This window comes from Stigmatopora argus, chromosome 7, assembly GCF_051989625.1.
Source record: "Stigmatopora argus isolate UIUO_Sarg chromosome 7, RoL_Sarg_1.0, whole genome shotgun sequence".
Lineage (NCBI taxonomy): Eukaryota > Metazoa > Chordata > Actinopteri > Syngnathiformes > Syngnathidae > Stigmatopora > Stigmatopora argus.
In genome coordinates, this window is record NC_135393.1 from 16,814,743 (window position 1) to 16,839,586 (window position 24,844).

Here is a 24,844-nt window from a genome sequence, read left to right on the forward strand (position 1 = left end):
GTGGGGAGGCTTTTGTTGTCAATTGGAGGAGAAGGAGTTAAAAATCAAAGTTGGGGGGGGGGGGGGGGCAATGGAGGGAAATGTTCATGTTGGATGGGCAGGATTTGCATGAGAAATGGACTTGGGGATGGTAAAATAATTGCAGTAGGGTTGACGCAAAGGATTATTCGGAGAGTTGCTTTATCGCTTTTTATTTGGTCAGAAATTTGGGGTAATATAATGCGCAGAATGTTGCCAAGAGGAAAACCGTAGAATGCAAGTTAAAGCTTCTGTAATAATAAATTTGTGGGTAATTTTTTTTTTTTGAAAACTGAAAATTTGGGGCCGGCGCGGTGGTGAAGTGGTTGGCGTGTCGGCCTCGCAGTGCTGGGGTCGAAAGGTCGATCCCAGGTGTGGGTTTTCCCCAGGTACTCCGGTTTGACCCACATCCCCAAAAATATGCATGCTAAGCTAATTGAAGACTCCCTACATCACAGGTGTCAAAGTGAAGGCCTGGGGGCCAAATCTGGCCCGCCGCATCATTTTGTGTGGCCCGGGAAAGTAAATCATGAGTGCCGACTTTCTGTTTTAGGATCAAATTAGAATGAAGAGTATAGATATGTATTAAAATTCCTGATTTTCCCCCTTTTAAATCAATAATTGTAATTTTTAATCAATTTTTTCTGTGTTTTTAGTTAAAAAAACATTTTGTAAAATGGAAAAATATATAAAAAAAGCTGAAATAAACATTGTTTTAGATCTATAAAAAACTGAATATTGAGGGCTTTTAATCCAGTTCTTTTAACCCATTTATAAAAAAAATATCTAAATATTATATCTAAAATGTGAAATCAAGTTGACGTTAAAGCGGCCCACGAACCAACCCGAGTCTGACACGTTGATTGGCTGCCATCTTCAAATGGATTGGACGTCTATTAGTGATAAAATAATTGGCGGGAGGATGCCTCCTGGCCAGAGGAAGTCATGTGACCCCCAAATGTGACCTTTAACGCGATCATTGGCCGCCGACTTTCCCGTTGGAAACGGCGATCGGGACCAGGCACGGCCATAAACGTCGAAAGCGAATCCATCATTGTTTTTCGAGCGGAGCCTGACCACAAGCGTCCCAGAATCGCATGTTTGGATTTTACGGCGCGTCCCAGAGGTCGGCGTAAATGTGGGTAAAAAAGCCATTTGGAGACACGGCCTCTTTTTCTTGGACGCCAGTGCAAAAGCCTGGTGGCGTTTTATAGGCCTATGAAACACTGGAAATAGAGTCGGACTAGAGTGGAAATGGACACCGTGGGGCTCGCGTAAAAAGGACGTTGAAGTGATGACTGGATTCACTTCAACTACGGACGGTAGCGCTTTGACTTATGAGTATTCATCGGGTGGCGCTTGGAAGTCAAAAATGGAATGGATAGTCAAATATGGAAAGTCCATAAATTCTAATGAAAAAATTCTGGCACGTAGATTGCCAATAGTTTTTTTTCTAGCGTTCTATCTATTACTATACCGGTAGTTATATATTGTATTGTTTTATGTGGTACAGTATTATATATATTGCTATTTTACTATTGTTATTTTCTATTATTCTGAGGGAAAATGTGCTTTTAAACTAAAAACTAAATGAAAACAAAAGTTGAATTGTATCAATTTTGTCTAATTTCTGGTAATTACAAATGTTTGTGTATATATCATTCCATTTTTGAATCAATATAATGACATTTTATATGCACACAAATGTGCATTTAAACTAAAAACTCAATAAAAATAAGACTTGTGTCCAACTTCCTCATTATCATTATTATAATTATTATCATTATTGTCATTATTGTGATTATTGTGATTATTGTCATTATTATCATTATGATCATTATTATCATTATCATCATTATGATCATTATTATCATTATCATCATTATAATTATTATCATAATAATAATGATTATTATTGTTGTTATTATTATTATTAAAATTATTATCAGCATTATATTGTAATTTTGGTTAATTACAAATGTGTATATACACGTTAAATTTTTAAATTAATGTCAAAATATTTTAAATGCACACAAATGTGCATTTAAACTAAAAAATAAATGGAAATAAAACTGGAATTGTTTCATTGGTGTATCATTGTATTTTTATAACTGCTATTATTTAAACCATCTGCTTTTAAGTAGAACAACAGAAGTCAGAAAATGTTTCCTTTCTCCTTTTTCTAATAAAAAATGCATATATTTTAATGATTGTTATACTTTTCAATTACTTGATGAATAAAAAGGTAAGAAAATAATTGAATATGTATTTACTTTTATTTCCTTGTTGTTTTATGATTAAATAATATCAATAATGAACATGTACCACAAGGAGGTTCAAAAAAGGTAAAATAAATGTAAATATTGTCTTTAACTCCGCCCAGTTTGCAGGAAAATGACACAAACAATGTGCAGTAATTTCCGCATGACTGACTGATTGTTTTTCGTGTAATTACCGCTAGGGGGAGCCCTTCGCCACAGCCCTCGCTTTGATTAAGCTTCAAATGAGCTGAATTTAATGAACGCTGCCTAATTAGACCGGATAACAGCTTTAATTGATAAGTCATTATCTGCCACCATTTTTAAAAAATATAAATTAATTTCCTCAGCTTTGTCTTACAGTGCATGGGGGTCCTAAACACTCAACTGCCCCCCCAAAAGACCCCCGTGCGTTTGTTTGTGTAAACAAGCTGTGATAAACAATTATGCATGTTAGCATGACTGTGATTGATTGGGCCGCTGCCAATGGGGAAAACTTTTACAACATTTACCTTTTGTTTACATGGATCATGATTAAAAATGAATACATAACAATTTAGATTGTGTATATCTATATTAGGGGTGGACCGATGGCATATTTTTGTGCGAGTCATCTGATAGTGAGGAAATATTTTAAAAGAGGGAAAACTAGCACAAACCCAAAAAGTGGAAATTCAATATTAAAGCTGTTTATGAGGGTTATTAGAAAATCATATTTTTGGGGAAATCCGTTGTGCAGCAGAAAATAAGGTTTAAATATTGAATAAACTTACCTGAAAGATGTTTTTTGAGATAAATGGAGGTCTCTTGATTGTAATTTTCTTGACTTTTTTGCCTGTAAATATGAATAGATATTATAAAAATGCCTCATATATATTTTTTTGCAAAAAGTATTTCTGGATTATTTTTATTTATAACTGAAATGGGTAAATTGAGCTCTCTTGATTGTGATTTATTGATTTATTTGGGGTTTTTGTTTGCAAAGTTTATTTCACTGATGTAAACAAAGTGTGTTATACTGCAAAGGTATTTTTTAGCAATAAAGTTTTGAACTATTTAGTTGTTTGCAACTCTTTGACTGCCATTGACAGTTATAAATATCAAATTAATTTCAATTGTAAAGGCTAGCGTTCATCACGTTTCACTGCCATTGACGGAGAAAGACGTCCAATCCATTTGGACGGGAAGGTTGGGCAGTGATAATCTATTACCGTTATTGGGAGCCAATGAGTATGGATTAAAAAAAACGACATAAAGTTATTTAACAGATCAAATGATTTGCTGTTTTTTTTCCATAAAGCCTAGAAATACACAAAAAAAAGATTATTTGTAGTTACACCCTTAAAAAAGGTTAATTAGTAGTACTATTTTTGTACACCGCGTGCCAAGATGGCGCTCAAAGAATAAGCCGCTATTTCGTGGAATCCATAAAATGAGTCGAGTTAGACCATTCAGATTTGTGTGTATCTGTGTGTGTTTGTGTGTGTGTGTGTGTGTTTACCACGTTTAATCCCTCCAAACGAGAAAAAAATGCATTGAAGGAATAGCAAACAAGCGCCATCGGAATATTCAGTCATAAGCGCAATGAGGCTCATAATTAGAAGCGAGTACGTTAATGAGCCCTTCACTTTTTTCCAAATGATCAAAGCCGCCATTATTGGCGCAAAACACAAGATCAATACCTCCTTTTACTCGTAATGGCGACGCCATTCGCTCGCCCGGTTTGAGAGCACGCGCGCCATCAAAAAGCGTCGGCAATTAATTTAGATTAGACTCTTAATTATCAAGCGATTGGCTAAATAATGAGCGATAGTTAAAATTAACTTGAGCGCAGCGACAGACTAATTAACGCTCCTCGTCGTCACCTCGCCACGGCTAATTAAAAAAATAAATGTGACTCCATTCCTTTTCTCAAGAGGCGAGTGGCGGCTCCAAGCTTTTTTTATTTTTATTTTTGGCTAACCTGCAAATCTGTTTTGTATTTTTTCTTGAACTTTGGTCTGGTAGGCAGATCTGTACATTTTGCTAACGTGATCAAATTCTAAAAAAAAAAAAAAGAAGATCGTACCAACCAATTGAAACAGTGTTGATAGACTACTGGTCTGGGGCTGCTTTGCATCTAAGGGGCCTGGACGAGTTAGATGTGGGTTGATTAATGGTGTAGCGGTATTTGTACCTGAAAAGCTACATTTTTGTCCAATTTGACTACTTCTGGATCTGTGTGAGTCTTAATTGTTTATTTTTAAACACCTTGGCAAAATTCTATCGTTGAATTGGTGTGTACAAATGCGTGATGAGGGGTCTTTAAATGTATCCTTGCTAAAAAGTCTTTAGCTCTCTTAGCATTTTTATCTTCTACGACGTATCTGGAAGGAAATCTGTCACTGAAGTCAACGCGGTTGGTACGATGTGGATGGAGGACTTTCCTAGACGTCTGGACTCTGAACAATGAGCCCCAAAGAAACCCCGCTGTGACTGTATTTGTGCCTTAATACAGGAGCTATCTATAATTACCATCTTGTCCTTATGTCTTAGGCCTGAATAAATTGGCGGCACACTCACAAAGACACGTTATTAGCCGCTTTCAGCGCAGGCTAGCATGCGTCAACTTAAGTAAATCAATATGCTAATAGTGTGTGCGGACTGTATTCTACTGTCTCAGCCAATAGTCGTGCGAATACATTCCCAAAGCACATTTCAAGTGGGAGGGTGGCCACCAATGAACGTTCAAAAGCTAACTCCAGTGCGAAAATTTTAAGTTGCTGAGTGAGGTGAGCATGTTAACTCTAAAGATAGTTGTTAGTGCTGCAATAGCAAAACGGCAATTTGCATTTCAAAGCGTTTTGTAACCTGGAAATTTTGTATGTAGAAACATTTGTACGTAGAGGTATACCATGGTGTGCTATTATTTAACTCTCGAATGTAGACACTGCCCCTAGTGGCTAGCAAAATAATCTCCAATTGTAACTTACCTTTTTCCCCGTTTCATTTCAAAGTGTTTCATAACCTGAAAATTTTGTATGTAGAAACATCCGTAAGTAGAGGCATACCAGTGTATAAAAAATATTATTTAACTCTCGAATGTAGACACTGCTCCTAGTGGCCAGGGAAAAAATCTAAAATTGTGACATGCCTTTTTCCTCATTTCACGAACTATTATCTAACTCCTGAAGTTAGACACTGCCCCTAGTGGCCATTCAAATCCACTCCAATTGCGACTTGCTGTCTTTTTCCTCATTTCATGCTCGTATTATTGCTCCTACACGATAAAATGTTCATCCATATTTACCGACGTGGTGAATCTTCGATAGTCGCTCGGCAAAAAATGGCACGCTCTGACCGTACCACGACTTTTTCTTCTTCGTATTTTCTCGTCCCGAAGCACCACACGTTTTTTTTTTTTGCGTGAGCGAGGGCGGCGTTTCGGAGGCCGGCGCGGTCTGCCCGCCTTATTATCAAGTTAATTAAAGCCGGCATCTGACAATGTCACTCGTGCCCCGCAAATGCAAATGCGGGGAAAAAAAAGAGAAAGAGGAGGAAGGAAGAAAGGCGAATTTAAATGCTGCGCTCTCGCGGGACCTCATGTCAAGGGCTGCTTTTCATGGAGCGCCGCATGCGTTTGGCCGGCGGCGGCGGTGGCGGTGGCGAGGAAAGGAAACCCCCCACCCCACCCTGCACCCATGGCCCAGGCCTTTGTGGAAGAAGAAGCCTTTCTGAGCAAATGACAAGAAAGCCACAGATTGCGATGTGGAAAATAAATAGGCATCAGAAGGAGAGCGGCGGGGAAATAAAGCAAAGCGACGGCGCCTCTCAAGTGCTCAAAGTTGCGTGCAGATTGCGGCAAAAGCCCGCCAAGGCCACATTAAAGAGGCCATTTAAAGCGGCGCGCATTGAAACGCAGAGAGCCGACCGGCGGGTCAAGTAACGGAGGGGATTATATGCTTCTTCATAATAATATTAATTAAACAATTTACATGCTAATAAGGTAACAATTATCGGCGCTTCTGGTGAAAGATTGGGGTTATTACAACACGCCAATCCCGGGGCCGCGGGGTCACGCGGCGAGAAATCTCCACTCAAATTAACATTCTGTCAGCTCCAGAAATTGGATAAATAAAGTCGAATTAATTCACAGTATAATGGAAGAAGGAGGGGGGGGGGGGGGGGGCTTTGGGGGGTCTCTTATTCAAGCAGCTCTGATTACCATTCAGTATTCACCAGCACGCCGCTCAGTGTCTCTCTGTCAAGAAATTGAACAGAAAATGAAGCAGTCGCCGCCGCCTCGGGCCAGATTTGGCCCCCGCGACACCGTTTACAATTTATATGTATAATCTTTTGTGGTCCGCCCCCCCTCCCCAAAGATGCGGACCCCCGCGCCAGCCTGTTGCGGGGAAGGTAAATTTCCACAGCTCTCCTTTTCCAATGCACACTTCAAGTCGAGGGCCATTAGACAAGTCCTCAACTGGGTAATGAGCTTATTTCAAGCGCACGCACGACACTTCGCGCTCGCGACGCCAGCCGCCGCTCGCTTGAAAAAACAACGCTCGTTAGGAAAGAGCGACCCCCAGGCAGCCAATGAGTTCATAAGGAACCTTAAAAAGACCCCAAAGTAACAGGACAGCACCCAGAAATGACCCAAAATGCCGGAAATGACCCAAAATGACAAGAAACATCACAGAAAGTTCCTCCAAATCAATAGGAAATGATTGCAAATTTACCAAAGTGAGCTGTAAGTATATGAAAATGACAAGTGGCACAAAATGAACTATTTGCCTATTATTGACAATTAATTGTAGATGTCCAATTCACTTGGACTGGGAGGGCCGAAAGAACCAACAACGTTCAGGCGTGGGACTCTTTGGAAATCTCAAATATTTGTTCCTAAATTATTCAAGCGCTTCAATGTTGACTATAAGAAGAAAATCTAGCGATTTAGCGTTATAGCTCATTTGCTTGAACACTGAATTGACTCTTGTTAACTTGGCTTATTTAATTTAATTTATTTTTTTACATTTGTTTTGTTCTTAACTCTTTAAAATGTATTTGACGTCTAGCACTGTCATTGGCAAAGTAAAAATGCCCATTTATTTTATTTTTCAATTGCAAGCAAGGCAAATGCTATGAAATTTAAAAATATTTCATATTGGGGGCCACACAATGATATATATATATATATATATATATATATATATATATATATATATATATATATATATATATATATATATATATATATATATATATATATATATATATATATATACACACACACAATAAATAAAATCATATTTGGGGCTCCGCCCCTCCCCCTTTTTGGGGGGGATACGTCATATTTCGGGTTTCTATACTGGCATAACAGATTAATTTTTCAGGTTGAAAGTAGAAAAAAGGGTACAATATTATTGAATTGGGGATATATGTGAGTTTTCATGTTTGGACACGCTGAGGGGGGGGCTTCGCGTTAAGAGGTGAAGTTAAAACAATAAAACGCCGCCGTCGCCAGGCTAGATGACGTCACGCACCGAGTGCGGCTCGTGATTGGTCTCGCCGGCAGTTCGCGATGAGCCGGATAGGGGAGCGAGCTTGACATCGGCGGCCCGGAGCACAACACGTCGCCGCCGCCGGCTGGAGCGCACGGAGCGCTGCCGCAGCCGCCGCCGCCGCCGCCGCAGCCGACCGACCAAGCCGACCAAAAACCAGCATCTTTTTTCACCCCCCTTCCCTTCAATTTCCTTTTAATTTTCGCTTCCTTCCTTCTTCGACTGACTGACTGACCGACTGCATGTTCAACCACACGCCCGCGCATCCTCACTTGGGCCCGGGCGAGCATGGACAGTCGCGTCCTCGAGCATCACCCTCACGCCCACTTCGGAGGCACCTTGGGCGGGTTGGTGGGCTTCCCGTACCCGCTGGCCGCTCCGCACCACCATCACCACCAGCAGCAACAACAACAACAACAACAACCACCACCACCACAGAATCAACAGCAACAACGCCATCAACAACAACACCATCACCTTCATCACCACCACCATCACTACGAGCTCGCCGGCGCGCACCAACTGCAATCGGCGGCCGCCGTCCCCTTCACCATAGACGGATTACTTAACGGCTCTTGCTCGGCGTCGGTGGTCAGCTCCAGCGCGCTTTTGTCCCCCGACGGCCACTACAAACTCTCCGGTAAGATCCAAACTACATTTTTTTTGTTTCAAAGGCTCGCTAAACATTTTTAATAGGGGGAGTTCATTTTTCTTGCTATTCACTTGATATTTAGATTTATTTATTTAAAAATGAATTTTATGTCCTTTAACACCAATTTGGAGTTTTAATTTTTGAAACAGTTAAAACCTTACAAAGTAAAACTGACTTTGACATGTTTTTAATGTAAAAAGTCCAGTACTTAATATGTCTTATCTCGGGTTATATTTACAAATTAAAAAAGCAACAACTTTCAATCTATTTTCTTTAAAATAATAGTAATTACCCTTACAAGTGTGGCCTACATCATCCAAAATGTGGACTCCAGCTCTCAATGAAAACGACCCCTTTTATTATTATTAATTATTTCACGTACAAATGAATAAACAGAATCAATTCAATTTTTTTACAACAATTGCTGCCATCCCTCTCAGCTAAAACAGACTGGACGTCCCACACCGTCAATGGCTCACTACACCGACCACATTTTCCATCTCCTATATTTTTTAAATTTCCATTTCCTCGCAGTATTTTTCCACCCCAACTTACAAAAAAAAGAGCACATTTCCATCCATCTTCCCAGCAAAAGCGATTCCTTTCCACCCCATATTATTTCTCTCTTTAAATCCAATTTAATGAAGCCACGGCAAAATCATTCCAGTCATTAAGCAGGCGTCAGCTAATTGGCAAAAGTGTCAATCAATGCAGGACCAAGTACTAATTCTCAACCCCCCCTCCCCTCCACCACCACTAAACGAACGACCATAAACAGATTCCGGGGACCCCGACAAAGAGAGTCCGGGTTGTAAACGGAGAAGAACCAGAACCAACTTCACGGGCTGGCAGTTGGAGGAACTGGAGAAGGCCTTCAACGAGAGCCACTACCCGGACGTCTTCATGCGGGAGGCGCTCGCGCTCAGGCTGGACCTGGTCGAGTCCAGGGTTCAGGTAAACTCACTTTCAATTCATTATTAAGGGGGGGGGGGGGGGGGGGGGGCATTTTCTGATTTTTTAAAAAAAAAATATATATATATATATATATACATATTTATATACCTCTATATATCTCCACCTAGCTTCACTGTGAAGGCCCACCTCAGTTTTTTTATTTAATTTATTTTTTTCATAACAATTTATCCCCCCTCGAACCCCCCCATGAATAATGCATAGACATGACCTATTGATTGAGGGGTTAATAAAAACAAGGCGTGATCTGAGCATTAAAATGATATTGGGGTACATTTGTTCTCAGGGTTAAAGTCATTTTTTTATTATGAGGAGGATATCAATTGGAATGGATTGTTTTTTGTGGATATTTACAATCCACCAAGGTGCATTTGAGACACTATTTTACTATCACAGATGTGATTTAGGAATTTCATTTATGAAACTAGAACATGTCTAGAACAAACATTGCATTCATTCGAGGTCATAAGCATTTATAAGCGCAAATCACTAAATAATTGGAAGCCAATCTACAAAGACAAACAAAAAAAATCATGTATTTTTTGTATCCTATTTATACTTTGTTCAGAAGGAAAATATCTATTTTTCATCATACATGGCCACTTCACTGCAATCATTTAAATGAAGGATTTCTGGTCATTTTATAAAAACGATGACGATGACATGATTTGTTTCCTCGTTCATTAACACTAATCAAATTATGAATTCCGTTTAAAAAAAATAAAAATCTGCCACCAGAAAGCCTCTTCAGCTTTAAAATGAAAGACATACTGACATTTTTAACTATGAATTTGCCACAAACAAATGTCATTTTTTTAGGCTTATGTTTGTTAAAGACGCACGCGCATGTACGTCACGGTCAAACAACCTTTCCAAACGGGCCATCGGCGAGATTTGGCTGCCTAAACTTCCGCTTATTCAGCCTTCAAGCTGCTTAAAACGCTCTTTTATCGCAGGTTTGCGTTGCTGAGGGTGAGGATGGAGTGGGGGGAGGCACATGTGAAAGGGGGGGTTTGGGGGGGGGGGGGGGGGTCTCGAACGGGCGACATCAAGCATCCCACGTATTGTCGCGCGTCGTGTCCGCGTCTCACGCCCTTATCAGCCGCCAACACGCGGCCCTCGGCGAGCACACGGACCGACCCGAGAGAGATCCCGGGCGGGGAGCCCGGGGTGGGTTTTTGGGGGGGGATGGGGGTCGCCTGGTGCTCCCTCAAGGAAGGCTGCATGCGTTTTTTTTTCGCTCTAAAAATGAGGTTTCCAGTTAAATTGAGCAGGAATTAGGCTTTTAACCATTTCACGGTTGGATATTTCAAAAATTGAATCCAATTTGTTATTTATTTTGTTTTTTGATTGTAAACGATTATTGGATTTTTTAAAAATTGTTGTATGATTATGAATTTATAATGATAGTGGACAGTGATTCAAAAGTTAAAGCTTTAAAGGGCAAGTAACTAAGAGAAAATATTATTAACTTTATTTAGCACCTTATTCACTAATATAAATCACTATTTTAGGTTTAAATAAGTCCAAATAAATTGGACGTCTATTGCAGTCAATAGCATTGTCTTACCATGGGAAAATAAAAACCTAAACCAAATAAAAATCATAATTCACACACCATAAAGTAATAAAAGTCCAACTTGTGGATTGTTTTGAATGGGTCATAAATAATAATCTATGCCTGAAAGAGTTTAATATGTTAATAAAAGCGAAAATGACTGAAATTAAAAAGAATCAAAACATTGTGTTGTGATAAACGTCCAATTCATTTTAAATGGGAGGGCAGGCTGTGAATGGTCATCTTTCAGCGCCTTTCCAAGGGAATGAAATGGATTGGACGTCTACTACCGTTAATGGCAGCCAACACGGTTACTGAAAAGTTTTTAAAAAATTCAGTCATTGACGCTGATAGATGTCCAATTCTTTCTAACTGGGAGGACGGGCTTGTTAAGTGAGCACATGGGAAGTCCAATGCGTCGCTCCTCCCAATCAAAATGGATTGGACGTCTGGCACCGTCATTGGCAGCCACTGAGGAAAAAAACAAAAAACAAAGCGGGAAATTATAATTCATGTACAGAAATGTAATAAATTGGAGTAGGGTTTCATTCTTAAAGGGTAAAAAAAATAAATCATTATTTTATAATTTATCGATTTGTTCACATTTACTTCAATTCATCAGTATGGTTTATATGGTTAAATTCTATAAATCAATTTTCACTTCATATTTCAACTGTATTCCAAATATGGATTTTTTTTGCATTGTAGTCAATTATTTAGCAATTTGCATAATGTCTTGTCATTATAAAATACAATCAATTAAATAAACGATACAATGCTGTCTCAGTTGACTTAATTTTGAACAAAATATCAAGCGTTCATTTGCCTTAATAATAATAACAACTCCAATTTGGGTTCAACATAAGTTTGTCCCCATTTTGAGCCAGAAAGGAATTGATCTGGATTTATTTTGAAAGGGTTTCAAAAAGGAAATTCTGCCAATCTTTCAGCTTTATTACGCAACAGCAAGGCTGAATCCTAAAAACAGACGTGGCGCTTCCACTAATAACGTGATCCCAGACGCCACAGTCCTCCAAATTATCTTTTTTTTTTTTGGTCACGCATATCAAGAGCTTGAAATGTATAAACCGGAGGCTGACAATTTGCCACGTGAACTCTGCAAATGGGTTCAAAGTAAGAGTCACTTGACAAAAGGTGCTTCCAATATATACACGATATAAATATAATAGACGAATGAGATGATTGGACAGGAGCTGCCGTGTCATTTTAAACCGATAAGCAACGTACGTAAATGTTGACGGGAAGAAAACATGATGTCATACTGTAAAGCCAGGCAAAATCTCTCATTGTACAATACACAAGTGTGTCCTCGTATCGCTTTTAATTGCCTGGGATGATTATTGTTGCTAATTAATTAACAGTCGGCTCCGTGAGGCAATTGCCGGCTTCAAAGTGGGAATTTAAAGGGCTTTGTATTCCTGACACGCCAAGAAGGAAGACGATTTGGAGAATGGAAATGCGGTTGGTCAAATAAAAGAAAACTATGGATGGCAGCTTCACCAAAAAAGCAATACGAGAAAAACATAAAACTATTCCGATCTTTTGGAAAATAGCGCATCACTACAAGACGCCTGTTAAGTGTAAACATGAATTCACGTCGACCTTAAGTCGGGAAAAAAATGATATATGAGATCATTTTACAGATAGGTCACTTACTCAGAAGCTCAGAACTAGCAAGCATTAAAAAATATAATAAAAAGAACATGGTAAACAAGAAATATTTGCATAGTCATACCTCTACTTACGAATGCCTCTAGGTTCTAAGTTTTCAGGTTACGATTTTTTTTATATGCAAACGAGTGACTCGAGATACGAAAACGATCCAAGTTACAAACCCCCCCTAAAAAGTATGAAAATATTGTCGCACTTTAAACCACCGCTACCCTCTACTGGGCCTTCATTTCATGGCTCTCATTCTATATCATATCATGACAATAAAAGCATTCAATTCAATTGGATGTCTCCCAACAACCACCATCCATGTTTCAAGATTCTCTCTTCCACTTCGTCAAAATGTTCCCCTTATTAATCATTGCAATTCTCCTTATTAAGCGATTAAAAACCGTACAAATGCAACGTGGCACATATTTCCTCACAAACACACATACACCGGGCACACGTAAAAGTCTAAAATGTACTACAAAGTGGACGGACAGCTTTCTGCCCTGGTAGAAGAAACAGGGGTATTATGTCTCCCATAATAACGGCTGCGTAGGGAACTATTTCAGCGGTGCAGGGCAGATTTTCATATGCTTTATTTTATTTAATACATTAATAAATCATTCCCTTATCATTTTCTCTATTTTTTGTGTGTTTCCTCACATCTTTCATATAAAATTGGGACACTTTGACCAATTTTAAAGGGTTTAGTTGGTAGTTGTGTGAGGACTGTGAAACGAATTTGAGAATTTACATACAAAGCACACCTCTACTTACAAAATTTTCAAGTTCTGTAAACCAATTAATTTCGTAAGTAGAGGTGTACTTTGTATGTAAATTCTCGAATTCGTTCCACGGTCGACTGTACAAGTGTCAGATGGTCTAAAAGAGTGGACACAGTATCAGACTCTGGTCAGACAAAATGGCCACTCATCGCTCAACAAGACGCAAGCTAACATCGAGACCTGGCACGGACGAACGAACGAGCGTTCAACGTTTTTTTTTTGTTGTACGCTCAGGTTTGGTTCCAGAACCGGCGCGCCAAGTGGAGGAAGAAGGAGAACACCAAGAAAGGTCCCGGCCGGCCGGCGCACAACTCCCACCCGACCACGTGCAGCGGCGAGCCCATGGACCCCGAGGAGATCGAACGTCGCGAGCACGAACGGGCCGAGAAGAAGAAACGCAAGCAGGAGCGCAAACTGCTGCGCTCGCAGAACAAGCTCCTGCAGGGCGACAGCTTCCACACGCCGGGCGGTTCCGAGAGCGACAGCGGCGTGTCGCAGTTCACCGACAGCGAGCAGCAGCCTTCCTCGGGCCCCGACGGCTCGCGGGGCGCCGAAGGACACCCCGGCGAGCCAAACCAAAGAAGGGAAGGCGAGGGGGCGTCCCCGGGCGCCGCTTCCAGGACCTCGCCCCCGCAGAAGCGCAACCCCTTCAGCGTGGAGAGCCTCCTCTCGGACGCCGCGCCCCGACGGAACTTCCCGGCGCTGCCCGCCCAGAGGACGCTGGTGGGTAAAGGCCATTTCTTGCTTTACCCCATTACCCATCAGCCCCTGGGCTTCCTGGTGCCCCAAAGGGCCCCGAAGGCGTCGCCCCCGCACCTGGACGAAGCCGGGGAACTCCCGCGCGCCCCCGTCGACCTCTCCGAAACCCACGACCGCCACGGTCCCGTTAGCAATAGCGTCCGGGCGAAGGAGGAGCCCGACCGCGACAGCCCGGTCGGCGGGGAGGCGGGGCGCCACGCCCGTCGAGCCGAGGGGCCGTCCCCCGGGCCCCCCGAGCGTCCGGGCGCCGACGCGGACTTTCGAGAAGCGGCCGATACGGACGGCGAAGACGTGGATATGGACTAACACGCTAACTTGCTAGCGAGCTAACATCGTTGGCTACAAAGCAGCAGCGCTCAGACAAAACAGGGCTAAAGTAGGAAGCCGTTTTGACGGCGTTCCGATGACTGCCAAGCTGGAATGCCGCGTTCGGACCGGACGCCAAACCCCGTTTTGGGTTGGCGCCGACCTTGAGGAAAGTCGAAGTCCGCCAAACCCGTACAACTTCCACTTTACGTCACTAAATATAGAAATATGTGAGTGATGTCATTCTACTTCAAGTTTCTAATATTCCAACAAAAATAGTTTTGGTTCTCATCCATCGGCAAAAGCCCATCAAACGTCAAAATCAGCAACAAACAAATGTAACCCATTAATATTACGATATGAATCCTTTATGACATGACTTTATTCTTATAATATTACGACTTTAACCTCGACTTCTCTTACAACTTTCTCTCTCATAACAACACAACGTATGACGTGTAATATCGTGACTTTATTCTTGTACCATGACGACTTATTTCTTACAATATTATGACTTTCCTATCGCAATATTACCACGTATGACTACATTCTCGTAACGTCGCGACTTTTATCTCGTAATATGACATCGTCTCGCTTCGTTTTTCAGTTTGGATTTTCACGTTGTCTAACATAGTCACGAAAATCCTGCCGCGGAACGCCGGCCATCTCCTGAAAATGGCCGACCGTCGCTTATCCATTCACCTTTCCGTCGACTTTGTACGGGACGCCGTCGCCAGACCAGAAAAAGGGCGTGGCCGGTCCGAACGCAGCATTCGAGCGTCGACGGAGACGAAAATTGTCCCGGTATCCCGACGTCTAGATTTTTCTAAGAGCGGACTGTTCAAACATTCCCAAAGCTCTGCATAGATGCTTACAAACATATCAGGAATCGAAGGGGAGGGGGGGCGTGGCCTTTCCCTCAAGCGCGCCGCACTAGAATCCATCGCGATTGGACCGTTCCCGTTGTTTTAGAAGCCGTCTCGACACTCGTCTGAGATGACGACGACAAAGCTTAGTTAGGTCAAAGTAGGTCAACCGGAACAGTCCATTCGGTGATGCTACCATGAATTATGTGACATTTTTAATTCTCTAAAAAATAAAGACGCGGCCAAATCTATTGCCGGCTTACTCAAGAGAAACCAAAGTCTCATTCATGCATTCATCCATTTAGGTTCAAAAAATGGGAAATATTTTTCCCGTTTTGGACATTTTTACGTTTTCGAACCGTGCTACGTCAAGTTAGCATTCGTCTCCTTTCCATTACAGCTTTGTATCGAGGAATGAGACGGGAATAGTCCTTATTTCGATGTGGATTACTGACAGGGCGATTTGCTCCCCTCCAATAAAAAGACAAGGCTGTAACGGAGGGGGCGGGGTCTTATTCGGTAAATGAAATAAGTCCGAACGCGGTAGAACATGACGCGGAGGATGCGTCCGTTCTACTCGGAATAGCAATCCCATTTCCTCGCGCGGAGCGCCCCTTGTTCGTCAACCAATCAATAGACGGCAGCGCGTCAGTCTCCGCCCACTGTCAAGTGCCAATTTCAAAGAAGGCTATTCTATGACCACCAACGGCGCCGCTTGTCGGGGAAGGCCGGCTGGAACCCTCCCCTATTTTTTAACCGCGTATCCCGAACGCCGAGGGTTTCTTTTCCTCTTTTTCTGGCGACCAAAAGCTGTCCCAAAAAAAAAAAACGAACGTTGCAACGGAAATCCTCAGATATTGTACAAAGCAGAAAACAATATTTATATGTTGACGTTTTGATAAATAAAAGCTATTGTTTCAAAAAAAAAGTGCGCACTGTCTTTGCAAGGAGGGCGGGAGGGGGGTGTCGGAGCAGACCGTCTGGCTGTTTGTATTTATTGCTTTAACAAATTTATTCATTTGAAAAGGCCGGCCGCGAATGAGGTTAGCGGCCGCGGGCTATAGGACCCGGCGCCTCCTGCTGAGTTTTGATATGAAAGTAATTATTTTCCCACTGGCTGCTGCGGGGTCTCCAGGCAGGGCCCCCCCTTTGCCCCCCCCTTTCCTCCGCCCAAAGGGTTATTAGACATTAGTGATTTCTAGTGATATGGAATCACATAAACTTCCTACAATAATAGAATTAGCATGAAAGGCAGGGGTGTCAAATTGAAATGGGGGAATAATAGCCAGCTGCACGGCGCCCGCTAGCTTGCGCGAGCGCGTGTGTGCGCATAGACGATGGAGCGTAGGAGGGGGGGATGGCGGGGATGGCGGGGTGGGCGGCGGCGGATTCGTGGGGCGGAATTTTCATGAGCTGGCGCGCTTGTCAGCCAGCCCTTGTAGCCGGCTATATTAAGATAGATGTTCGATGATATCCCTCATTGTTCTGTCGCTTATATTGATGTCGCTGCCTTATCGCCCTATTGATCATGTGTCGCACATAATAGGACAGGCGTGCTCGCTCGCGTCCCGCCCCCCCCTCGCCTTCACAAAAGGAGAGCCTCGTCATCTGTTGTTATTGTGGGGGGCCCCTACGGGAGTCGGCTAGATAAAGATTCCGGGCAGGGGGGGGGTTGGATGGAGGCTGGCGTTATTCATTCGTTTTGGTTTGGGGTAAATCAAATGATAGAAAGATGTTTCAAGTTGATTTTTTTTTAACTTATGGAGGTGATTTTTGTTTTGCTACCAAATAAGCGATGATTTCAATGCGGATGTGATGTCGGTGGAACGACAACATTTTCAACACCCAGTCCCAGCTGGAGACCACGCCCCATCGACGTCGGGGCCCGGACCCGCAGCAACCCCCCTAAAAGCCGCCCCTGGATAGTATTTTGGATGAAATTCGCAAATGATTGGATTAATTGATTTGTTGAGTTTATTGATCCTGTATAGCATTTAAGAGTGAAAAAAGAGAAACAAATTTTATACACTACAAATAATACTATTTTTTCAATGTTCAATGCAAATTAGAAATGCTCTGACCGCCAACAGCTAATGTTTTGTATCTTTAGGCAAAAGTTATCCTAAAATCTGTTAATATGTTACATAAAAAGGGGAACATTTTGACTGTGATTCTCTATTTTATGTTGTTTCTAATGTTGGTTCTTGGTTTGTGATTTTTTTTTAACATTTAAAAAAAAATGCCCTCCCTAAAATGCGATTCGTATATTTTTCCCTTTCACTGAGAGTTCGTTGGCTAGTGCGACTTATATTCAGGTGCGACCTATAGTCCGAAAAACACGGTACCAACTATGTCAGAGTCAAAACAGTAGCTCCTATCAATGGACATTTGAACTGGGATGGGGGTGCCGTGTCCCACACGCCTCAGAACACAATTTAAACTCGGCAGATCACCGTCCAAAAACAAGTCGACGAGCTAAAACGGGTTAAACGGCCGTGAGCGCCGTCAAAAAATGAAAACTCTGGTTCCGTGGGCGCTCTTCTAAACGCCACCCCGGCCGGTGCCCCCCCCCCTGGAAAGCCAAATCCCAATTATTAAAAGCATTAATTCTGTCCGGCGCGTGGCGTGTTGACAGGGCGCCTAAATATCCCCGATCCCTCCCGGTCACAGCGCCCGCTTTATTTGCAAATAAATTGACGGCGTATCGGAGGGACGGGGGGGCTTTGCGCCGCGGAGCCCGGGCTTAAAATGAATTTCCGCGCCCCAGTCCCTTTAATAATATTTACATAATTTTCGTCCGGCGAGCGCGGCGTCGGCGCGGCGGGAAGCGGGGCGGCTTAGAGGAAAATAATTAGACGCGAGGAAGAGGAGGATGGAGGATGGGTTAAGACCCTCAGCTCAACACTAAATTCCCAGACAGCTAAAATCAATGAAAGTAATAACCCTATTATTTAATTCATAAGGACATTCTTTTCCCATAAGGCCCGGGGAAACGTCCCCTTCGACCGAAACAATCACATTAAATCGTTCATTTTGGGGGAATCGGCGCTATTATTTGCTTTAATCGGTTCGTTTCGAGAGGGCGATTAATTGGAAAACGTCGGTTTGCGTCTTGACGTATGGCCAAAAGTACTTTGGGGGATTTCTTCCTGAAAAATCTCACAATCAGGGAAGAAATAGAGTGGATTTGAGATAAATAAAAAACAAGTCTGAGCGATAAATCGATCAAAATATAAGCAGCCTAAATGCTTGTTTACAATATCATTATTGTTCATTATAGCATTACGTATTTGAAAATATTGACTGCCATTAACAAAAATACAGACTAATCTGTTTTAAATGGGAGGGTTGGCATTTAATGATAACGTTTCAGTGGTGAGAATCCAAGTCTTCGGATGCTTTGTCGCCTCAAGACCTGGACGACAATTGGACAACATGTAGTTGATTCATTTTGACAGACAAAATGTTCCTCTGAAGGAAAACCTCAACTAGGATGTGATGTTTGCTATTACCAGTACACACACACACACACACACAAATCACACTTATGACATCCACTTGATTGGTCCCATTTCCACGCGAGCCAGCCCGCCAATCCACCTGGAAACCTCCCGCCGTCTCCCCCTACGCGTCCCCCCCTTCATGAATTCAATTTCAACCCAGGAGAAATTTTCAATTTGAGCGCGCCGTCATTACGGCGTGGAAAGAGGAGGCTGGGCCAGGGCGCAACTGGGAGTGTGTACGGTGTAAATTGTTTTTGCTCTATTATGCATTCGGACGCCATCATTTTTCTTTCTAATTACCGAGGTGTCGGCGCGGTCTGTCACCCGGGCGCTGATTTTCAATTTAACTGATCATCATACATTCATTTTCCCATTTGATAAATCTGCAATCTAGACGCGCGCCGCCATGCCCGGAATATTAAGCGGCGCCCGGGCGGCGGGGCGGTAATAGGGGGATGTGTATGCGGCACTGAGCGCGGATCAGCCAGCTAATTTAGCACCTTCCTCTAGACCCCCCCCCCCACTCCGCCATCTCCAAAACCTCAAGAGGAAGTGGGAGTGGGAGAACGAGCGACTGCCGGGAACCACGCCGACAATGTCATTTGGACCTCCCGTCTAGGCAGTTAGACCGATAATTGAGTTGTTGTTTTCCTGATTCAATACGGACACATTTGCACTTTAAGTATCACGGGCAATCTCAGAAGCTCTCCGGCTCTTCATCACCCCCTACCACCAGCACAAGAGTCAATTAAGGCCCACAATGAGCTAGTCTGCTCTCACTTATGTTAAGCACACTCGCCAAACGTCACAACGGCCTTTACCTGAGGTCGCTGACTGGCGGGCGAGACTGAGAAACGGGTCCAAGTGGATGACCAATAGCTAGAAAAGACTAGGCTAATCAATTATGAGTGAGACGGGTTAGGATAGGGTAGATAGATTGGAAGTAATCGTGACCGGACGTTTCGTCGAAAGACGTTTGGTCCCCGGACGTTTGGTCGACCGGACGTTTGGTCGACCGGACGTTTGGTCGACCGGACGTTTGGTCGACCGGACGTTTGGTCGACCGGACGTTTGGTCGACCGGACGTTTGGTAGAACGGACGTTTGGTCGGCGGGTTCGCTCGCTGTCAAATTATGACAGAGTTTAATGTTGATATTTTGATATTAGATATTTAGATATTAAACTCACTCTCTCTCTCATAATTATAAGTTTGAGAGCTGGTTTCAACAGTAACAACCAGGCGACCAAACGTCCGTTCTACCAAACGTCCGTAATACCAAACGTGCGTTCTACCAAACGTCCGTAATACCAAACGTGCGTTCTACCAAACGTCCGTTCTACCAAACGTGCGTTCTACCAAACGTCCAGTCGACCAAACGTCCAGTCGACCAAACGTCCGGTCGACCAAACGTCCGAGGACCAAACGTCCGAGGACCAAACGTCTTTCGAAAGAAACGTCCGAGTACCAGAAGTAACAGTACAAGAGCTCAGTTATTTGGTAAAGAAGATAGAAAGGTATAGCTGTCAAGCGCATATTAATGACGATGGTGTTTTCGTCCGAGACGTTCCGGATTAGAGCCGAAATGGGTAAAACGAGATCAGTTTTACAAAAACAACTACAGAAAAATCGCTTACCAAAGTTGTTATACGGCGTACACAATTTTAAAAGATAAAACAAAATGTATAAAGTACGGGAAAAGCGGATAGGTTGACAGGTAGTTTGTTTTTTGGCAAGCCGGGTTTATGGTGAGTCAGGTTAAAGGTCGCTTTCGGGACAGGTCAAGTGAGAGTTGAGTTTTAGGGAAAAAATTGGAGCTGATTTTAGTCGGACGAGTTACGGATTAGTTTTCAGGTAGGAAAATTTAGCGCTGGGTTTTCGGGCAGGATAAGCTACGGTTAATTTTCTGGAAGAACAAATTAGAGCAGAGGTTTTCTTGGGGGACGAGTTGGACCTTGGTTTTTCTGGAAAAGTTGGAGCTCGGTTTTCTGTCCGACCTTAAGATTTTCCCTTCAAAGTAACACATTTGCAGTCCCTATTAAAACAATAAATATGGAGGTGAAAATTGTGAATCAGGGGGGCGTCTTATACGAGAGAAATTGGAAAAATTCAACCATTTTAAGGTCATTTTAAGGGTGCGGCTTATACGCGGAGGCGGCTAATATGCGAGAAAATACAGTAATGCTTCGTGTCATCAATGATGAAAGGTAATGAGTTCCTTTAAATCTCCTTATTTGCCTGGTGGGCTCAAGATGTTTATATGATTGACTAAAACAAACCTTACCTTAAACCTTGTTTAAATGTCACAAGAGTCGGCAGGCCGAGCATATATTAAAGAGCGCGCGTGTCGCTCGTAAAATGTTTACTGGCACAAAGCAGCTTTGCTTTTGTCGTCGCCTTTGTTTCATTAGCCCCGCCGCTCGTAATAAATGCCAACGAGCCGACGGGATGGATTTTAATTAAGTCGGTGAAAGATGAGCGCGGCGCCACGCGAAAGGACGGCGCTGGCGGTGGACCAGCCGGGGAGAGCGAGGAGAGCGGGGGCCATTTTTCAATAAATGGCTGGGCTCAGGGGTTAGTCGGTGATTTCCTCGGCAAAGCGTTTGGGCCGAGAAGGACCGGCGGTAATTTGCTTGATAAATCAGCGGCGTCGGGGCCAGCGAGCCGGCCGCTCGCTTCCGCCCGTGATTTATGTCTTTCCCGGGGGTCGGGAGCGAGCCGCTGACGCTCCGCCGTGAATTAGCCGGGAGGCGGCACGCTCCTAATGAGCGGCTATTATTTCCCACGCACGCCTCTCTCGAAAGAAGCGTGAAGCGCCGGGCCGGCCGGCCGACCCGGGCGAGGCTCGAAGCGCCCCCCCCTTCCGACCCCGTCGTCCCCGGGTTCCCTCGGCGCCGGTCCCGAGGCGGCCCATCGATCGGGCCGGCCGTTCCGCGGAGGTCCGGCACCATTTGATTGAGGTTAAGGGGAGAGGAGAGGCGTCAGACACACGCCACCCGCTAAGGCAAGGGTGTCAGACTCGGGTTGGTTCGCGGGCCGCATTAAGGTCAACTTGATTTTATGTGGGCCGGACCATTTTAGATATAATATTTAGATTTTTTTTTTAATAAATGGATTAAAAGAACTGGATTAAAAGCCCTGAATATTCAGTTTTTTATAGATCTAAAACAATGTATATTTTAGCTTTTTTTATATATTTTTAGATTTTACAAAATGATTTTTGAACTAAAAACACAGAAAAAATGGATTAAAAAATGACAATTATTGATTTAAAAGGGGGAAAATCAGGAAATGTAATATACATTTATACTCTTCATTTTCATTTGATCCTAAAACAGAAAGTCGGAACTCATGATTTACTTTCTCGGGCCGTACAAAATAATGCGGCGGGCCAGATTTGGCCCCCAAGCCGTCACTTTGACACCTGTGCGCTAAGGAATCAAACGCGACACGCGTGCCGCAGAGCAAAACACAAAGTGTGACGTGAGATTCTGGGCGACTGATTAGCGGACAAGAATCCCCTGAAAATGCGAGTACCCCATCGAGCAAGGTTGACGTTAACGCGGGCCGCGTTAACGTCAACTCGATTTCATCTGGGCCGGACTATTTTAGATATAATATTTAGATTTATTTATATATATATTTTTAATCGGATTATAAAAACTGAATGAAAAGCCCTAAATATTACGTATATATTGTCAGCTTTAGTGTCTAATTTAACTGTTATTTTGCTTAAAGGTGATCTAAAAGAATGTTCGTTCATTTACCGTATTTTGTCGCATTAAGCCGTACCCTTAACATTGCCTTAAAATGGTTGGATTTCACAATTTCTCGCGTATAAGCCGCCCTCTGATTCACAATTTTCACCTCCATATTCATGGTTTTAACAGGAAGTACAAATGTGGCACGTTGGCCTTGCGTTATGGCGTTTCATCTTTGTCACCTTGCAGTTTCGTGCATGTCAAGTCTAATTTATGCGCATATAAGCCGTACCCTCGATTCAGTCATCATTTTTTTAGCTACAAATACAGGGAATATACAAGAAAATACGGCAGCTACTTTTTAACGAGGCCATATTTAAAATTAGCGGACCAAAAGTTTAAATTATCTACATCAGGGGTGTCAGACTCGGCTTGGTTCGCGGGCCACGTTAACGTCAACTCGATTTCACGTGGGCCGGACCATTTTAGATATAATATTTAGATTTTTTTTAAATAAATGGATTAAAAGAACTGGATTAAAAACCCTGAATATTCAGTTTTTTATAGATCTAAAACAATGTTTATTTTAGCTTTTTTTAAATATATTTTTCGATTTTACAAAATGATTTTTGAACTAAAAACACAGAAAAAAATGGATTAAAAAATGACAATTATTGATTTAAAAGGGGGAAAATCAGGAAATTTAATATACATCTATACTTTATTATATTTTAATAACCCTTAATTTCCTGGGCCACACAAAATGATGCGGCGGGCCAGATTTGGCCCCCGGGCCGCCACTTTGACACCTGTAATCTACATTGTTCTTACCCAAATTGACACACATTAAAAAATAAAACATTAGGTTAGCTTCGAAGCTAGCTCGGTTATAAAAATACATTGATTTGGATTGATACAGCAAATTGGTTACGATCCAATCAAAACTCAAACCACTACCCACAAAGTCATCTTTTCGATATAACTTACCGTCGTCTTGATATTAATAAAAAAATACAAAAAAACCACCAATGTGCTAGCTATGTTTGTACCAAAGTGCACGTTAAGCTTTATATTTTACTTGGCAAGTGACAGGGCTCCTCTCATCAATTTTAAATGTTTTTTTTCCCTCCAAATACGGCTTTTACATCTCATTTCTGTGCTGATGTATTATTTCTGTCAATGAAAATGACATTCTGGAAACTCCCACTGGAGCGAGAGAATTATTATTTTCAAGCCACGCAAACGTAACGCTATTTCTATAACCCGACAGTTGAGCGTCCGACTCAATAACAACAGAAAAATGTGACTTTTGCTAAGAAAAACAGTGCAAAAAAGAAGAGTTCTCTTGCCAACAGTTGATTATAAACGCACCAGTTAGCCGAAACTTTTCCTTCCCCGCGTACGCTAATCTCCGCAGCGGCCGACAAGATTTTTCTTTGTGTTTATTCTATGACGCTCGTCCCCCAAAATTGTAACGTTGTGTGTCGAGAATTAATGGGAAAGGCCCCGACTGGTAAATCGGAAAATTTGAATTAGGCAAGATGGCGCGTAATGCACGGTCGAGCTTTTATTAAAGTCACGCCGAATAATTGAATTGTTCTGCTGCTCGGATTTGTTAAAAAAAAAATAGAAAAAAAAAAGATTTTGGGTGTCGAACATCAACGTGAGGATTCAGACGGATTGTATTAAAAAGGCGCAGGTATTTTTTTCTTTTTTTTGGGAGACGGAATAGGACTTTTTTTTTGTTGCTTTCGTATCGGCGCTTTTTCGCCGTGGCGTCTTATCTTTGATCCAATCCCATGGCGAGGGGCTTTCAGCCACTGTGACAGGCAATGAAAGACCGTCAGTTGCCAAAAAGATCGCAATCGGCGGACGGGAAAAAAAAATAACAAAAAAAGAAGGTAGCTGCTGAAAGAAGTTAATATCGTTGGACGTGGAATAAAGCTTAGGAAATGCTTGCTTTTGTTTAATGCTTCGATGACATTAGGGAACAATTTCAGAAAAAAATACATTTAAAAAAATGTTGCCCCTTGGTACCAACTAAAATGGTGTCCAAAATGGTGGTTATTTTTTTCTTTCTTTAGTTTCCCATTTGCTATAACGAGGCCAACTATACAGATTATGATATGGCCATACGATAATAATTATTGATAGACGGTTCAGGAAATCATTAAGAATGGTGTAATCGCACCGGGAGAGCCCATAGTTCGCTTTCTTTGGTCTGGGGGTGCCGAACTCAGTATGGTTT

The 24,844-nt window shown here is 42.5% G+C and overlaps 2 protein-coding genes across 2 annotated transcripts in view; one reads left to right on the forward strand and one right to left on the reverse strand.

Moving 5' to 3' along the window:
- Window positions 1–24,844, reverse strand: part of ubn1 (ubinuclein 1) — a 43,067-nt gene that overhangs the window by 12,387 nt on the left and 5,836 nt on the right. The window contains exon 2 of the mRNA XM_077605681.1: window positions 3,050–3,111. The gene's annotated coding sequence lies outside the window, so the exon portion shown is untranslated. The remainder of the gene's footprint in view (window positions 1–3,049; window positions 3,112–24,844) is intronic.
- On the forward strand, window positions 7,885–16,215 carry LOC144077735 (homeobox protein unc-4 homolog). Its single transcript, XM_077605682.1, has 3 exons — window positions 7,885–8,456; window positions 9,247–9,422; window positions 13,698–16,215. Exons 1-3 carry the CDS (start codon window positions 8,105–8,107, stop codon window positions 14,526–14,528), a joined length of 1,359 nt encoding a protein of 452 aa, XP_077461808.1. The 5' UTR covers window positions 7,885–8,104; the 3' UTR covers window positions 14,529–16,215.

Coding starts and splice junctions, on each gene's coding strand:
- LOC144077735 (XM_077605682.1), top strand. CDS start 8,105: ATGGACAGTCGCGTCCTCGAGCATCACCCTCACGCCCACTTCGGAGGC. Junction 8,457..9,246: donor CGGCCACTACAAACTCTCCG/GTAAGATCCAAA, acceptor GACCATAAACAG/ATTCCGGGGACCCCGACAAA. Junction 9,423..13,697: donor TGGTCGAGTCCAGGGTTCAG/GTAAACTCACTT, acceptor TTGTACGCTCAG/GTTTGGTTCCAGAACCGGCG.